General features: G+C 38.8%; 1 protein-coding gene across 3 annotated transcripts in view; it reads left to right on the forward strand.

The window, feature by feature from the left end:
* Positions 1-15,923, forward strand: part of ERMARD (ER membrane associated RNA degradation) — a 28,946-nt gene extending 13,023 nt beyond the window's left edge. For 2 of the 3 annotated variants that reach the window (XM_034428401.3, XM_034428402.3), the window contains exons 10-18: positions 2,747-2,776; positions 3,949-4,017; positions 5,007-5,177; positions 6,446-6,529; positions 7,336-7,409; positions 11,084-11,206; positions 11,883-12,092; positions 12,675-12,788; positions 15,336-15,923. In XM_034428401.3, coding sequence (XP_034284292.2) covers positions 2,747-2,776; positions 3,949-4,017; positions 5,007-5,177; positions 6,446-6,529; positions 7,336-7,409; positions 11,084-11,206; positions 11,883-12,092; positions 12,675-12,788; positions 15,336-15,540 — 1,080 coding nt within the window. In that variant the 3' untranslated portion in view covers positions 15,541-15,923. Of the gene's footprint in view, positions 1-2,746; positions 2,777-3,948; positions 4,018-5,006; positions 5,178-6,445; positions 6,530-7,335; positions 7,410-11,083; positions 11,207-11,882; positions 12,093-12,674; positions 12,789-13,358; positions 13,521-15,335 lie in introns of all 3 variants that reach the window. The other variant, XR_004593101.3, reaches the window with a different exon arrangement.
* The last annotated feature ends 432 nt before the right edge of the window (positions 15,924-16,355 follow it).

The raw sequence follows: 16,355 nt of genomic DNA on the forward strand, positions 1-16,355 counted from the left end.
GTAAGATACCATGGTCGATGGTATCAAAAGCCGCTGAGAGATCTAATAGGACCAGGATAGAGGAGCAACCTCTGTCCCGAGCCCTCCAGAGATCATCCACCAATGCGACCAATGCCATTTCTGTGCTGTATCGTGACCTGAAGCCCGACTGGAACGGATCCAGATAGACAACTTCATCCAGGTATCGGGGTAGTTGTCGCGCCACCACACTCTCAACAACCTTCGCAACAAAGCGAAGATTGGAGACTGGACGATAATTTGATAATATAGCCGGGTCCAGGGAAGGCTTCTTGAGGAGGGGCTTCACAACCGCCTCTTTCAAGGCGGCGGGAAAGACACCCTCACTCAGAGAAGCATTTATAATCCCCTGGAGCCAGCCTCGTGTAACCTCCCAGGAGGCCAGTACCAACCAGGAGGGACACGGGTCCAATAAACATGTGGCAGCGTTAAGCTTGCCCAGAATCCTGTCCACGTCCTCAGGAGCCACAGAGTCAAACTCTTCCCAGATAACGCTCTCAAGACCTGCCCCCGTCTCCTCCCCTGGATCTACCCAATCGGAGTCCAGGCCTTCCCGAATCTGAGCGACTTTATCATGCAGGAATTGTACAAAATCCTCAGCTCGACCCTTTAAGGGATCTTCCCGTACCCCCACCTGAAGTAGGGAGCGGGTCACCCTAAACAGCGCAGCTGGGCGGTTCTCTGCAGATGCAATAAGAGCGGAGAAGTAGCTAGACTTCGCCGCTCTTATCGCCACTATTGATACCATTATTTAAACTGCTTAAGTTATCTATAGGTCTTTGCTCCGTAATCCCCTTTGACAAAGGAATTTATGTAACACATTGTGTTTTTACCCAGTAAAAATATGCCTACTGGCACTTGAGACATTTTCTCTCATCAATCTGTACATGAATGTAATTTGAATCTGTTCAATTATTGTTCTTCTTAACTGCTCAGTCAAGTGTAAAATGTGGCTCATTGCTGAGACACATTTTAACATACAGAAATTAATGTTGAAATTGCATGTTTCCCCCTTTTTGCAGTCTTTCTGAGCTCACTAATTCTAGTGTAGTGTCTCACAATGTGCAAAAGAAATAATTTTGAGTTACTCTTCATTTACAAACAAATATCTTAAATCATAATTTATAGTACATTATTCTGCCTCCCTGCTGGGCTTTAGTACCCTATTTTAACATAAGTTTTGCTGAAAGCTGAACCTTGGGCCAGTCATTCTCTCTCAAGCCTATGAAGCAGGCAATGGCAAGCCACTTCAGAAATCTTACCAAGAAAACTACAAGGACATATCCAGGCAGTTGCCAAAAATAAACACCATCTCAAAGGCATAAATAAATAAATAGGTACTTTATGCACCTTGCCTTTATACCTAAAACAGTTTATTATCAACTTTGCTGCTTTCTTCCTGCAAGTTGAGATTTGTATAAAATCCATCATGGACAAATAAAAGAGGGTCCATAGACTATTTCACATTCATATTGTTCCTTAGGGCAGAATGCTGAAAATATTTCAAGTTTTGATCAATTGGAATACAATCCATTAAAAATGAATGTGGTTGTTTGTTCCAAGCTCATAATACAATAGGTTTTTTATTTATTATAACCGGTATTTATTTATTATACTCAGGGTAGAATATAGGTGGAGAATCATCACTGCAGATAAGCGCAGTCCAGAAAACAATTTTGGACCCCACAATAAATTAAAAACTCAGCCAGTATAAAGCCCAAAAGTCATAATAAAAACAAAGGAGGCATTTTTAAAACATCCCCACTCTTTTTTAATTGCTGCTACTGCTTCCATCTCTCCAGTAACAGGATGAAAGAAATCCATGTGGAGTGGCATGATTCTCTTTCTTCCCATCCTGTAGACATCTTAGAACAGGGGTGTCAAACTCGCGGGCCAGATGCATCATACTGGCCACGCCTACCCCTGGTTTAACGAAGGGGGGGAAAGTTGAGATATGTCACGTGACAAGTTTGACACCCCTGTCTTAGAACCTCAAGATATACAGGATTCCAACCTCTGCCAATGTACAAACAGAATATTCCAGATCTACCCATGTATTACTCTACAGCAGTGTTTTCCAGCTTTGAAAACTTTCAGGGCATGGACTTCACAATCACCATGCTGACTTGGGATTTTTAGGTAAGGAAGTTTGCATATCACGAAGTTGCCAAGATTCAGAAATACTGTTCTAGAGTAACAGGGCTGAAAAGATTCCATAAGAATTGGGAGATGGAATCTCAATCTTCATTTTTCTCCAATATAGAGTTTTGTCTTTGGTGAAGAAATTTTCAAACAGTTTTACAGTCCTAAAGAACCCACAGCATTGCAGCTTTAGCATATTTGAGATGGAGTAGTGACCTGGTGAATATAGATTCTGTTTCTCTGTATCGTCTTAGAGAGAAAGGAGAAGCTAGCAACTACTTTCAATATTATGCAGACTGTTGCATTGTTCCCAGAAAAAACTTATTTGTTATTGGTACAGTATTTCTATGCAGCTCGGCTCTTATATTATTATTATTTAGTTTTTATCCCGCCTTTATTACTTTTACAAGTAACTCAAGGCAGTGAACAAAACTCTTTTTATTACTTAATGTCAGAAAGCTGTATAGAAATGCATGACCACATTCTAGCCTCTGTACAAATATTATTTCCAATTATATATAAAGTACGTTTTATTCTGGAAATGAAATGTTACAAATAGTAATATTTTTCTTTCATTATATTCTAGTCATCTTCTCTGTATACCACTTTTGATGAAGTAAGTTCCTTATAAGATTCTTTGAACTATTTGATAAAGTGCTAGTCAATTATTCTTTTAAACTTGGCATGCTAAAATTAGCTAAAATTACAGTATGGAATGTTCAGTGAAGACTTTTTAAATATATTCCTGCGATTATTAAGCTTTATATTACTACAATAGTCTGTGTTTCTTATGAGAGGAAAGGTAGAAAGCATTCCATAAATTGAGAGAAAAATCATACAACAATTACAATAATGTGTCCCTTCTTTGATAGGCCCAGATTAGTTCCTAATCGGGTGGGTTCTACTTACCTTTACTACTGGTTTGCAATGGGGCTGCGCGCGTTTGCTTTGCTCGTGCGCAAGCGCAGAAGCATTTTAATGACGTTGGGGTCAGTGGGTGGAGCCTCCCGCCAGTTCTACTACCGGTTCTATAGAACCGGTGCGAACCAGGGGCAATCCACCACTGTTCCTAATCAATAATATTCAGTAGAGTTAGAATAATCAGGTTTAATATTCAATTAAAGATTGGATACTGAACATTTATGGTGTAGAATGCAGTATGTTACTCCTTGCTCATCTTAACTTGGAAGGAAATGCAGTGCTTGCTGGAGAAGTATATTTTTGTAGTCCCATATAAAGGCTGTACTAGATTACTATTTTCTTTAGAGTCTATTAATTTGACCAATTTCAATATATTTGTATATATTTATTAAATTTATGTGCTGCCCATCCCACATTATCTGCAAATCTGTTCAACCTCTTCAGTGTAATCTAGGTTCTTATTTAGCCAACATGCTCCAACCTACATTCCACCAACAAGGAGATGCATGCCATGTATTGTTCCATATGTTGGAATATGCCTCTTGAAACGTTATAAACCATATTGTTCTAAGCAGAAGCCAACTATAAAGTGAAATATCAACATATACATTGTCCCTTGACCATTTTGTTAGGATGAGACTTGGATGTATGATTTTGCATTGTCAAGTCCTAGAAGAGTCTAATGTTTGCAAGAAAGATATGGCAAAAATACGAGCAAATGTTGCAATGGCAAGAACATTGTCAATTCTGCCTGATTTTCCTTAAATAAGTTCCCAGAGTTCCATTACAAGCCTCTGCTCTTATTAAATCAAAACCTGCTTCATTAATTTTTAAATATATTTCACATCCCTTATTTTTCCTATGTAGATATTAGCAAAACAGTTGAATAATGAAGAAATAAATCAGCTCCCCATAGTCCTTGGTGAATCAGCAATGGTAACGTAATTAAGTTTTGGGGTTTTCTTGTTTCAGTTGGGAATGCTGAATGCTTCTAGGTTCACAGATTCATGCTCTATACATGTTTCTGACAATAAGCCTAGTTGGCTTTATAGATCTAAAAAGGCATTTTTATAATTTCAGTGTATAATGTAGTGTTATCTTTGGTCAGTCTTACTTGGAAGACGGGAAGCTACATACCGTATTTTTCGGAGTATAATTCGCACCTTTCCCCCCCCCAAAAGAGACTAAAAATTTGGGTGCGTCTTATACTTCAAATGTAGCTTTTTCGAAGCTTTTTTTCAGCCCTAACAAGGTGCTAGCGAGTAAAGTGATATTCCCAGCTTTGTCTGCTTCTTCTCGTGCTTTAACGAGGCGCTAGCCGAGTGAAGTGATCTCCCCGTGCTTTGCCTGCTTTTCTCATTGCTGCTTCCTCTCAGCTGTGCCTTAGAAGCTGTTTTTTATCCCCAAGCAGGGGATAAAAAAACAGCAAACTAATGTGCTGAAGCTGACCAGACTAAGGACGCTAGCCAGATGAATACCTGGTATCTGATAGGCAGATTTTTTTTTTTCCTATTTTCCTCCCCAAAAACTAAGCTGCGTCTTATACTCCGGTGCGTCTTATACTCCGAAAAATACAGTAGATTTCTGTATTCATATGCAGCATTCAGGCTTTTAAGATTTTGGGAAAAAAATACATATTACCTTATTAGGCTACCATTTTTTTAAAAAGTCCAGTAATGGACATGTGAGAATGCTACACATATACAGAATTTGGCGTTCAGTTTTCATTATCAAAGAAGAAAAATGATTTAAATAGTTTCTTTCCAATTACTGCAAAAAATGGCAAATAAGGGTTGCTTTCTTGGGTTGGGTTTTGACTTCTCCCAAAGTTTTCTTTGATGCATGATTGTAAACAACCAGAATATTTGCAGTAGATCAAGTGATGATAAGAAAAAAATAATAATCTTATTGGCACATTTTGGCAGGAATTTCTTTGGGATTTTTTGAACCATCAAGAAGGCCCACGTGTTAGAGACCATCTGAGCCATGGAGAAATCAACTTAAATGGCTTCCCAAGAGAAATAGCAAATTCCATGCTTTCGTTTTCTATTACACTCCTCTGCAGATTTTCATGGGATGGCTTGTCTTTCATTAAGGTAAGGAACATGCCAAATTTTAAAATACAGGTAGTCCTCGTCTTACAACAGTTCATTTAGTGACTGTTCGAAATTACAACGACACTGAAAACAGTGACTTATGACCATTTTTTACACTTACGACAATTGCAGCATCCCCATGGTCCCGTGATTTACATTGGGATTCACTTAACATGTGGCAAGAAAAGTCGACAAAACTCACTTAATAAATTTCTCACTGACCAACATAAATTTTGGGCCCAATTGTGGTCGTAAATTGAGGACTACTTGTACATTAAAATTATGCTGTTGTAGCTTTCAAATCCAAATGTTTTTGTATTTAGAGTATATTGTCTCCCTGTTCCATATGGCATAGCATTGTAAATCTCTCTTTATGGAGACAGAGCAACCAAGTGGCCTACCTGTTAATCCTACTTTTTAGATGGCTGCATGTTTGTCACATTCCCTGAAAAGTTATTTCTGAAGGGGAAATTTCTCTCCTGAATATCATTTCATGTAAAATAGAGGAATAAAGCCAGAAGGAAATTCAGTTATTTGTCTTTGTAAATGGATTTTTAAAGAGGGAGGCAACGAGACTACCTTTGTTCCCCTTCCTAGTTTTCTATTATCCTTATTAGCTTATTTATTTATTTTTTTAGAATTCAGAGTTGTTCTCAGATCAGGTATGCATATGTATGTAATATTTAATATTCATCACACTATTCTCTTTCAAGGTTAGCAGTGTTATGCAAAGTGAGAAAAGGAGTATGACATAATAAGCCAAAAAACTAAGGAATAATTCTTATATTAGGCATAATAAAAAGAAAAAGAAAGATTTTATATGCATATACCACTCTGCTGTTACATTTGAGAATGAGCAATGACATGTAAAGTTCAGAGAAAGAGTAGAAAGTAATACTCAAAAGAAATTTAAGGCAAAAAATAAAAAAAGTAAACATAGCTAGTTTAAATCAACACTATTCACTATATAAACACCTTTCTATCCTTGCAAATCATTACAGCTTCCATCACATTCATTCACTAGGTCATAATACATTGTCTTTTATTTTTTAAAATTCTCATCTCTATCTTTTCAAGGATTGTTTCAGCAAACAATTGCACAACTGGGGTGGGTGGGGGTATTTGGGTACTTTTATTTTGTAATAAACCGTTAAATCATTTCAGTGCATTGCCCTTAATTTCAGCAGAAATTTATTTGCGAAAATGCTTGAAATAAGATTGAAATCTCTTTGTATTTTATCATTTACTTTAACATGTCTTTAAACCAGGAACACGAATCCTTAAAACCATTAATGACCTGTGCAAATAATTACTGTACCAAGTTTCATCCAATAACTCAGCTTAAGAAACAGGTATGTAGTAGTCATTTTTCCCATTGTTGCTGTTGTATATTGATTTTATACCAGAAGCTTTAAATTGAATAAAATAATAAAATTTATAAATTGAATTAAATTTAATATTCAATTAAAATAAATTGAATATTATTAAATTGAATAGCCATATTAATTAATATTGGCTTCAAATCATGTCGATGACAGTGTGAGATTTGCAAATATAAAAAAGCCCAGCATGAATGGTCCTTAGTGCTCTCTGACCTTGGTTGTTTTCTTGCAGACGTTTCATTATCCAAACTAGGTTAACATCATCAGTACTACTCCAGCATGTTAAGTGAATGTTTGACAGCACCTGAGGTTTTATTGAAAATTATAGACAGACACAGAAATTAATCAGGTGTAGATTTATATTGTTTGTGAGTTTCATTTCAGAAGATGTGTTAAAAAATTATTAGCAAAGCTGTGCAGTGGCATGGATCCTGAACATTCAAGAGGAAATATTTTGATTGCAGAGATGAAAGATAGGAAACGATAGGGAAAACCTTCCCACATGTCCTATTAAACGCAACAAAACCCAGCACTGAAAAATGCTGTGGTGGTTATTGATCTGCACTCAGAGAACACTCTTAGTGAGAGAAGACAGAAGTTAGAACAAGCAATTACAGTAGCTTCTAGTTTATTCTAAATATGGCTTTGGTTACATCTTTGCTGATTTTGAGGCCCTGCAACACAACATGTTTGAGACCACGGGAGTATCTTGAATCATTTGGTTTAATGAAAGTAGAATAGTTAGATTTTTCTATAATTTTTGTTTTTCTTTCTAGATACTGAACTGCATAAAAAGTATCACCACTTGGCCAGATTTTCCTATGGGGTCTGAAGAGCAAGAAATTTCAGGGTAATACCTTTTTCCTTCTTCCCTTCTTGGAGTCATAATCACGGGATTGAAAGAAATAGATGATGATTTTTTTTTTTTTTTTGATAATTGCATTAATGATCATCACTAGTCACAATGGACTCAACATCCTCAAAACTGGTCTTTATGGCCTGTAAAACACTTCCATCCATTGTAAAATGGTGCCTGTCGGTCATCCTCGTCCCCACCTCCCCATGATATGACCACATTTAGGGCTTTGGCAACCTGTTGAAATTTATGACTGGTTGCAAAGTGCCCTTCACTCATGTAATCACCATTTGCAATCTTCTCAGCCTTCTTCCCCAGAAAATCAATGGGAAAGCCAGCAGGGAAGGTTGCAGGTAGAGCATTGGATTTGAGATCCATTCCCCTAGCATACTGACCTCTGTATCAGTATTTCCGCCCCTCAAGAAAGGACAAATTAGTGTTCTGAGCCTTTCAGAACAATGGCATTTGCTAGCATTTTTGTCAGATGTAGGTGTTAATATCAATGCTATAAGCGTCTGCCACTAGATAACTCCAATTTGGACTACAGTCATTCTCTAGAAACTGAGTTGAAAGCTATTTTAAAATCAATAAATATCACCCTGGGAGAAATACACATGTTTCAGTTAGATGCCAAGCACAATGCACATACACAGAAGGAGAGAGGACTAAAGGACTAAATCCCTTTTATTTTGTAAGGGATACATACCAATGGTCAGACAAATTCTCTGGAAATAACATTTTTAAGGGAACAATTCTTCTCTTTATTTATTTATTTTATTTGATTTTTATACCGCCCTTCTCCAGCAGGACTCAGGGCGGTGAACAGCCGAGATAAAACAGAGCATACAAAATTTAAAAAACAGCTTAAAAGGTAATTAAATAATTTCAGCCCACAATTTAAAACAACCCAGTTAAAACCAATTTCAAATTAAAACCGAACGGATGGGATCAAGCCAGCCCGGCTAGATGGAATAAATGGGTTTTCAGGGCCCGACGAAAAGTCCGGAGGTCTGGTATTGTGCGTATCTCTGCGGGTAGGTCGTTCCAGAGGGTGGGTGCCGCCACAGAGAAGGCTCTCCCCCTGGGGGTCGCCAGCCGACATTGTCTGGCGGACGGCACCCTGTGCGAGCGTACTGGCCGGTGGGAGGCTATTAGCGGCAGAAGGCAGTCTCGTAGATACCCCGGCCCTAAGCCATGGAGCGCTTTAAAGGTGGTCACCAACACCTTGAAGCGCACCCGGAAGACCACCGGGAGCCAGTGCAGCTCGCGCAAGAGAGGTGTCATATCGGAGCGCCCCGTTGCTCCCATAATCCCCCGCGCGGCCGCATTCTGGACCAGCTGGAGCCTCCGGGTGCACCCCAAGGGGAGTCCCATGTAGAGAGCATTGCAGTAGTCCAGGCGGGAAGTGACGAGTGCCTGAGTGACCGTGCGTAGGGAGTCCCGATCCAGAAAGGGACGCAACTGGCATATCAGGCGGACCTGATAAAAAGCCCCCCTGGCCACGGCCGTCATATGCTCTTCTAAAGACAGCCGTGCATCCAGGAGGACGCCTAAGTTGCGAGCCCTCTCCGTGGGGGCCAGTGATTCGCCCCCCAATAACCAGCGATGGCACCAGCTGGCTATATCGGGTCGCCGGAAGCCACAGCCACTCGGTCTTGGAAGGGTTGAATCGGAGCCTGTTTCTCCCCATCCAGGACCACACAGCCTCCAGGCACCGGGACATCACTTCAAGGGCATCGTTGGGGTGGCCTGGGGTGGAGATGTACAGCTGGGTGTCATCAGCGTACTGATGGAACTCCACCCCAAAGCCACGGATGATCTCACCTAGTGGCTTTACATAAATGTTGAACAGAAGGGGCAAGAGGACCGACCCTTGCGGCACCCCACAAACAAGGCATCTCGGGATCGACCGCTGTCCCCCTGTCAACACAGATTGCGACCGGTCAGAGAGGTAGGAGGAGAACCACCGCAAAACGGTGCCCCCCACCCCCACCCCCTCCAATCGGCGCAACATGATACTGTGGTCAATGGTATCAAAAGCCGCTGAGAGATCTATAGGACCAGGATAGAGGAGCAACCCCCACCCCGAGCCCTCCAGAGATCATCCACCAACGTGACCAATGCCGTTTCCGTGCTGTGCCCAGGTCTGAAGCTGGACTGGAGTGGATCTAGATAGACAGCTTCATCCAGGTACTGTGGCAGCTGCCGCGCCACCACACTCTCAACAACCTTCGCAATAAAACGAAGGTTGGACACTGGACGATAGTTAGCCAAAACAGCCGGATCCAGAGAGGGCTTCTTGAGGAGGGGCCTCACCACCGCTTCTTTCAAAGCGGCCGGCAGGACACCCTCACTCAAAGAAGCGTTAATAATCCTCTGGAGCCAGCCTCATGTAACCTCCCGGGAAGCCAGCACCAACCAGGAGGGACACGGGTCCAATAAACATGTGGTCGCGTTCTGCCGTCCCAGAATCCTGTCCACGTCCTCGGGAGCCACAGGATCAAACTCCTCCCAGATAACACTCTCAAGACTTGCCTCAATCATCCCGTCCAGACTTACCCAGTCAGAGGCCAGACCTTCCCGAATCTGAGCGATTTTATCATACAGATACTGCACAAAATCCTCAGCTCGACCCTGCAAGGGGTCATCCTACGCTCCCAGATGGAGGAGGGAGCAGGTCACCCTAAACAGGGCAGCTGGGCGATTATCTGATGACGCAATAAGAGCGGAAAAATAGCTAGATTTTGCCGCTTTTATCGCCACTAGGTAGGTCTTAATATGAGACCTCACCAGTGTTCGGTCAGATTCGGAACAGCTGGTCCTCCAACCGCTCTCCAGGCGTCTTTTCCGGTGCTTCATCTCCCTCAGCTCCTCGGAGAACCAAGGAGCTAGGTGAGTTCGGTGCCGGGTCAGAGGCTGCAAAGGCACAACGCGGTCCAAGGCCCCGGCGGCCGCACTGTCCCAGGCGGGGACCGACCAGTACTTTATCATGTTGTAGGTGAACAGTCTGAGGTGTGTATAAGGCACTGAAACCCTTGGCTGCATTCCACAGAACATGAAAGAAAATATTATCAAACTGTAGATTTTAATGTGACCAAAGATAAATAAGATTAAATGCAAATTTGGAGAGGAATTATATTAATGAGCTTTCTTTCAATGTAAATCAAAACTTAAATCTAATTTAAATCTAACCTTGTTGCTGGTATCCTTAAGACTTATATTGACTGTTTCCCTATGACTATCATTAAGTGTTGTACCTTATGATTCTTGACGAATGTATCGTTTCTTTTATGTACACCGAGAGCGTATGCACCAAGACAAATTCCTTCTGTGTCCAATCACACTTGGCCAATAAAGAATTCTATTCTATTCTATTCTATTCTATTCTATTCTATTCTATTCTATTCTATTCTATTCTATTCTATTCTATTCTATTCTATTCTAATTTAGATTTTGTTCAGTTTCATTCAAGTATTTTATGTACCCAGCCAGTTCAAAGGCTCGGTGCAGCCTTCACAGTGTAATATTTCTGCTCAGTTTTCAGTATAAGAAATGGGGATTGTTGGAATGTAAAGTGTTTATTGTAGTAAAATGAATACTTATGTGTATCTTATAGAAAACTAAGTCTTGGGTGAGTTTGTATTGTAACAACTTATTTTTGTTTTTAGGTCAGGAAAAGATACTGCCCCCTGTATTCTTATGATCAGTGATATTTTGTCTCAACTGCAGCCCTATTTGCCTGTGAATGTTACACTATTAGGTGATCCTGTAAACAATCTGCTAACCGAGAAGTAAGTTTTATAAGATATTCTGGGCCTTTTTCAAATATGAGAACATATTTTATTCTATTGATGCTTTATCATCCTTTGGAGATTCATATATGTTAAAAATCATAATATAACATTCAGATATTTACTGGACCAAATAACATTTTAGTTCTGCATGATAGATGATTCCAACCATTTTGTTTTTAAATCATAATGTCAACTTTCGTATTCTGTTGTGGAAATTGAGTCGGTTCTGGCTTATTCAATAAACCACGGATAAATTAATGTGATATATGAATGCAGCCATCATGTTGTTTAGCATGCATTTTTTTATAAAGTGTGCCTGGAGTTGTCTATGGAGATTCTCATTCATCCAGGTCCCAAAGGTGCTTTTTCAAGAGGCAAGTGGACTTTCTGGTTTTTCTTTGAAGACATTTTGCTTCTCATCAGCTCTGTGCCTGGAGTTGGCTTGACTCTATTACCTGTAATCGAATTAATGCAGTTTGGATTTGAATGACATTAGAAGCTGCATTTAACAAAAATGGAAATAAACTTCCAAATTCCTTATAGTTACACTAGAGACATACGGAAAAATATTTACTTAATATGGAAGTAGTCATAACTTTGTGTACATTAATAGAAAGCATGATATTTCCCATAAGTAATAACTAATTTTAGTGCAACCATTTGTTCTGTTCAGGTTGCTGACTGAACTTTGTAGCAAGCACATTCATACCCTTTTCTCTCCACGAATTATCCTGGAAACAATTGTGGTGCTTCGCCAGATAAGCACCCATTGCCATCATGTGTCACGTCAAGTCATTTCAGTTTGTGAAACCAGATACGAACAGTGGATAAATAAGTCACTGAGGTCGCGCCAACGACTTAACTTTCTACGCATGAGAAGAAGGTGGGAAGTATCTTACTTTTAAGAGAATGAGAATTTTAATAGAAGGTGGTTTTAAAATAAACTATCTAAGAAAGTAATTTCAATATTGTACAGAACCATATATTTATAATACTGATCTGATCCTTCCAAAGTTAATATCATTAGTTGTCATGAAAGGTTCTCATTGAAATGAGTGAGATTTAGCAGTATGTTAATGTAGCTAGAATATCAGCATAGAGCTAGGGAAATTTGGGTTCACTCAGCTGATGCTGACTGGTCTTCAGCTGGTAAACAAATTTCAATCTGATTTTCTTAGGAATAATGCCTTAAATTCTTAGGAGGAAAAATGGGATATAGGTTTAATAAATGGTAAAGTTTGTGATAATTTGGAACAGAATGTAAGTTTAATAAGAGAAGCTAATTAAAATATTATTAAAAAATAAGGGGATATTCCAGTTAATTAGTATTCATTGAACTTCTCCCTCTTTTATACTATATGTTTTCCAGATGCCCTTCCTCACTTTATTATTTTGGGTCCATGTAATATTATTTTAGTGTATGTTTTTAGATGTATATTTAATTACTTGCTTTTTTCCCTTCCAGTATCAAACTTCTGTCCCCAGTTTTGCAACTAGTTTTAATCTTGATTACCATGGAGCTAGCGAACATTCATATGATTTGCAGAAAAAATACTTTTGAATGTCAACAGTACTTAAAGTGAGTATATTCTTTTTTTGCAGAATAGTCTAGAGTTAGATTTTTTTTCATCAATAATCATCTAAACTATAATTCCCAGTAATTTACAATTCTTTGCATTCTTATATCATTATATTTTAAAAGAATTATGTCTCTGAACATCAATCATGGTATTTTTAAAACTACAAAATGGTAAAAATTCAATGCTGTCACAGTTTTTTATGTAGTATTCGAACTTGGCACTTATTATTTAAAACTGCAGTCCTACATATATTTTAATCAGCAGGGGAAGATACAGTGAGAAACTGCAAATTGACTATTTGAAAGGGAGGAGGGCAAGCTGCTAACTGATCACATTTTCCATTTGCAGATTAAGAAAGCAGCGATAGTTCTTTTAGCTAAACGTACTGCCAAGTCAATTATTTTACAAGATATGTCAGCATTTTCCAATCTAGCCAATAGTAAGATAAGGGGACTTTAGCACCCATCATGCTTAGCATTGACATATTGAATGGGGAATTCTGGGAGCTGAAGTCCATATATCACAAAGTTGCCCAGATTGAGAAACATCCAATATTTGTTCCTTTTTAGGATTGGTTGACAGAAAGAAGAGGGAACATTCATTCACTGCAGACTTACGCTAGACAGCAGGGAAGTGGAGCAGAGTGTTAATGCTATGTAGGAATTCATTCCTACCAACCAGATATGGCATCTGTTGTATGTAGGCTACTGAATTAGGGTGCCTGGGACAATGTAAGAATACTGTGATGTAATATTTTGCTTACCTGAAGTGATAGAGTTGATCTAAGACATGATGTTGGTGGAGCATCTTAGGGTTTTTGTCCCACAGGATTTCATTGTCCATGTAAAGTTTGTTCAATTAGGGGTAACTAAGGATTTCACATTCTGTATAGTGATCAAGGTCCTATTATAATTAGTCATCTGGTCTCATGTTTGCATATAGCCTGTGTAGTACAGGTTGCTTATTTTTTTGATCCGTGGTTCCATAGGGTTTTGTCTTACGCCACCATGGACTTCAACACCCACATGTAGCTTCTGTGGGAGGTTTACGATGTCATTACTATGCTAATGATCCCAAGATCTATTGTTATTTATCATACAGCTCCAGGAATCAGTTAACAGCCTTGTCTATTAATAAGAACTTTTTAAAGAAAAATAACAAATCCAGACGAGGAGAGTTGTTAGTAAATAAAAAACTGGATCTAGGGCAGTGGTGAAATCCAATTTTTTTTACTACCGGTTCTGTGGGTGTGGCTTGGTGGGCATGGCAGGGGAAGGATACTGCAAAATCTCCATTCCCACCCCACTCCAGGGAAAGGATACTGCAAAATCCTCATTCCCTCCCCACTCCTGGGGGAAAGATATTGCAAAACCTCCATTCCCACCCTACTCAGGGGCCAGCCAGAGGTGGTATTTGCTGGTTCTCCAAACTACTCAAAATTTCCGCTACCGGTTCTCCAGAACCTGTCAGAACCTGCGGGATTTCACCTATGATCTAGGGTTAGGAATACAAATTGTCTTGAGTAGATGTACTATGTCTGGAAAATAGAAGAAACAATCTTGGAGCGTTCTTTAGCTTCTCTTGTGGCTGAATCTGTAGGTTGTACCTGTGGTAAGGAACGCATTTGTCAGTTATGCATATTATCCTAGCTACCAATGTTTTTTAGTCGGTCACATCTCTTGAGAACTGCAACATTCATGATGTGAGGCTATTTTGGGAAAATGAAGTTTGCAAGTGATACAAAATGCAGCAGTGGTATAAGCCAAAGTTCCTCAACCTTTCTGGGTTGGCAGCCTGGAGGGGGGAGGGGCAGACGCCTGTATGCGTGTGTGCCCTGGCCAGCCACTCACATGATCCAGTGGCCAACAGGTTACAGCCCAGTAATGGGCTGCAGTCCACAAGTTGGGGACCTCTAGTATAAGCATCATATATATTGAAAGATCTGAACTGATGATGAGTTGCTTTACCAGGCAAGTTTTAAGGTTTTGGTATTGACCTTCAGTGCTCAAACAGTTTAGGATTTATGTAAGGATCAGTTCTTCATTATAAATCTGACAATGAAGTTGTACAGACAATGCTCTTCAGTCTGTCAAACTTGGGTTTATCTGGCAAAGGAGAAGCATTCTCTTGAATGGCTCCCAAGGTGTGGCGTAGCATTGGACTTCTCTTTTTCATAGTTTATAAAATCTACTTGGATGTATTTCTTCTGCAATGTATTTAACAATTAATGAACAGTAATTTAATTTGTTTTTTAACTTTGTGTTTTAATTTTGTAAGTAGTACTCATTTCAATAGAAAGCTGGTTTATATATCAAATACATAATGAATCAGGGTGACTTCTGATTTAATATCTAAAATAATTGCATTGGGTATGTCCATTACTCTATCAGCAAAAGCAAAAGTGAGTTAAAAGCTTGCAAAAGATTTATTATGATATAAAGGTTTTATAATGGTAGGGCATTCTCAAATGATTTACAAATGACTTAGTTTTAGAAATAATTTTAATCAAATGTATTGACATAATTTTATTTTGTTTTTCCTCCTAGGTTTCTCAAACTGATTTTGCAGTATATTGAGAACTTGGTGACTTACACAAGTCCAGAAAAAAATAAGTGGGATGAAACCATAGTGCTTACACACAAATCATTGATAAAAATCAGAACCTTTCTAGGAAGGGTATTGATGCTTGTACAGTTGGCTGAAACAAAGAATGTAGTTAGTCCTCATCAGAATTCTGTAGGCTTAACCTAAACAGGTAGTTATCCTTTCTCCCCAATTTATACAGATCAACATTTGCAAAAACTATGTGCATATGTCCTTCAAAGCAATGATGTGTGGATGTGAGTATGAAAGAGATTTTCTGAGCAAAAAAAATAAAATTTATGGCAAAGCCATTGTTATCTGTTGTGGATGGGTATATTGGTTGATGGATGGATTGATGGATAAATGAATAGGTTTGATCACATTAATAAGATCGATATTATAGCTGCTATTAAATATAATTTTATTTTTTAGTAAAGTATATTAAATATGGTACTATAGAAATGTTTTAGTAAAATATACTGATTTGTAAATTATTTTTTAAAGTTTTCTCCGATTAAGGTGAATAAACTGGGAGACATGAGTTATAATTATAGATTGAAAATATTATTGTCTATTTCTCAAAACTCATTCTGAATTCAAATTAATATTTAATTATCATTATATTATATAATTGTCATTTATATAATATATAAATTATATTTTGACTAGTCAGAATCGTACTATGCATGTGCATAGAATATAGTACACCTCACAATTCTTTTACACCAGCCTTTGGAATTCCTTTCCTGACTGGTGCCTCTTGCACAGCCTTCTTTTATGACTGCATTGCTTAGTGATGGAAATTCTGGTCTCAATGTCCTTGTAAGTTGAGGACTAGCTGTACTGCATTAAAAACAAAAAAGCCTACAGTAGCATGTCAGTTAACTTCTTACTGGGAAACTAAACACAAGGTGGCAGTGTAGGACAACATGTACTCCCTTTTTACAACCTGATGGACAACATAAAGGAAAATAAAAGCACAA

This window comes from Pantherophis guttatus, chromosome 1 (assembly GCF_059756535.1).
Source record: "Pantherophis guttatus breed Tessera chromosome 1, ASM5975653v1, whole genome shotgun sequence".
Lineage (NCBI taxonomy): Eukaryota > Metazoa > Chordata > Lepidosauria > Squamata > Colubridae > Pantherophis > Pantherophis guttatus.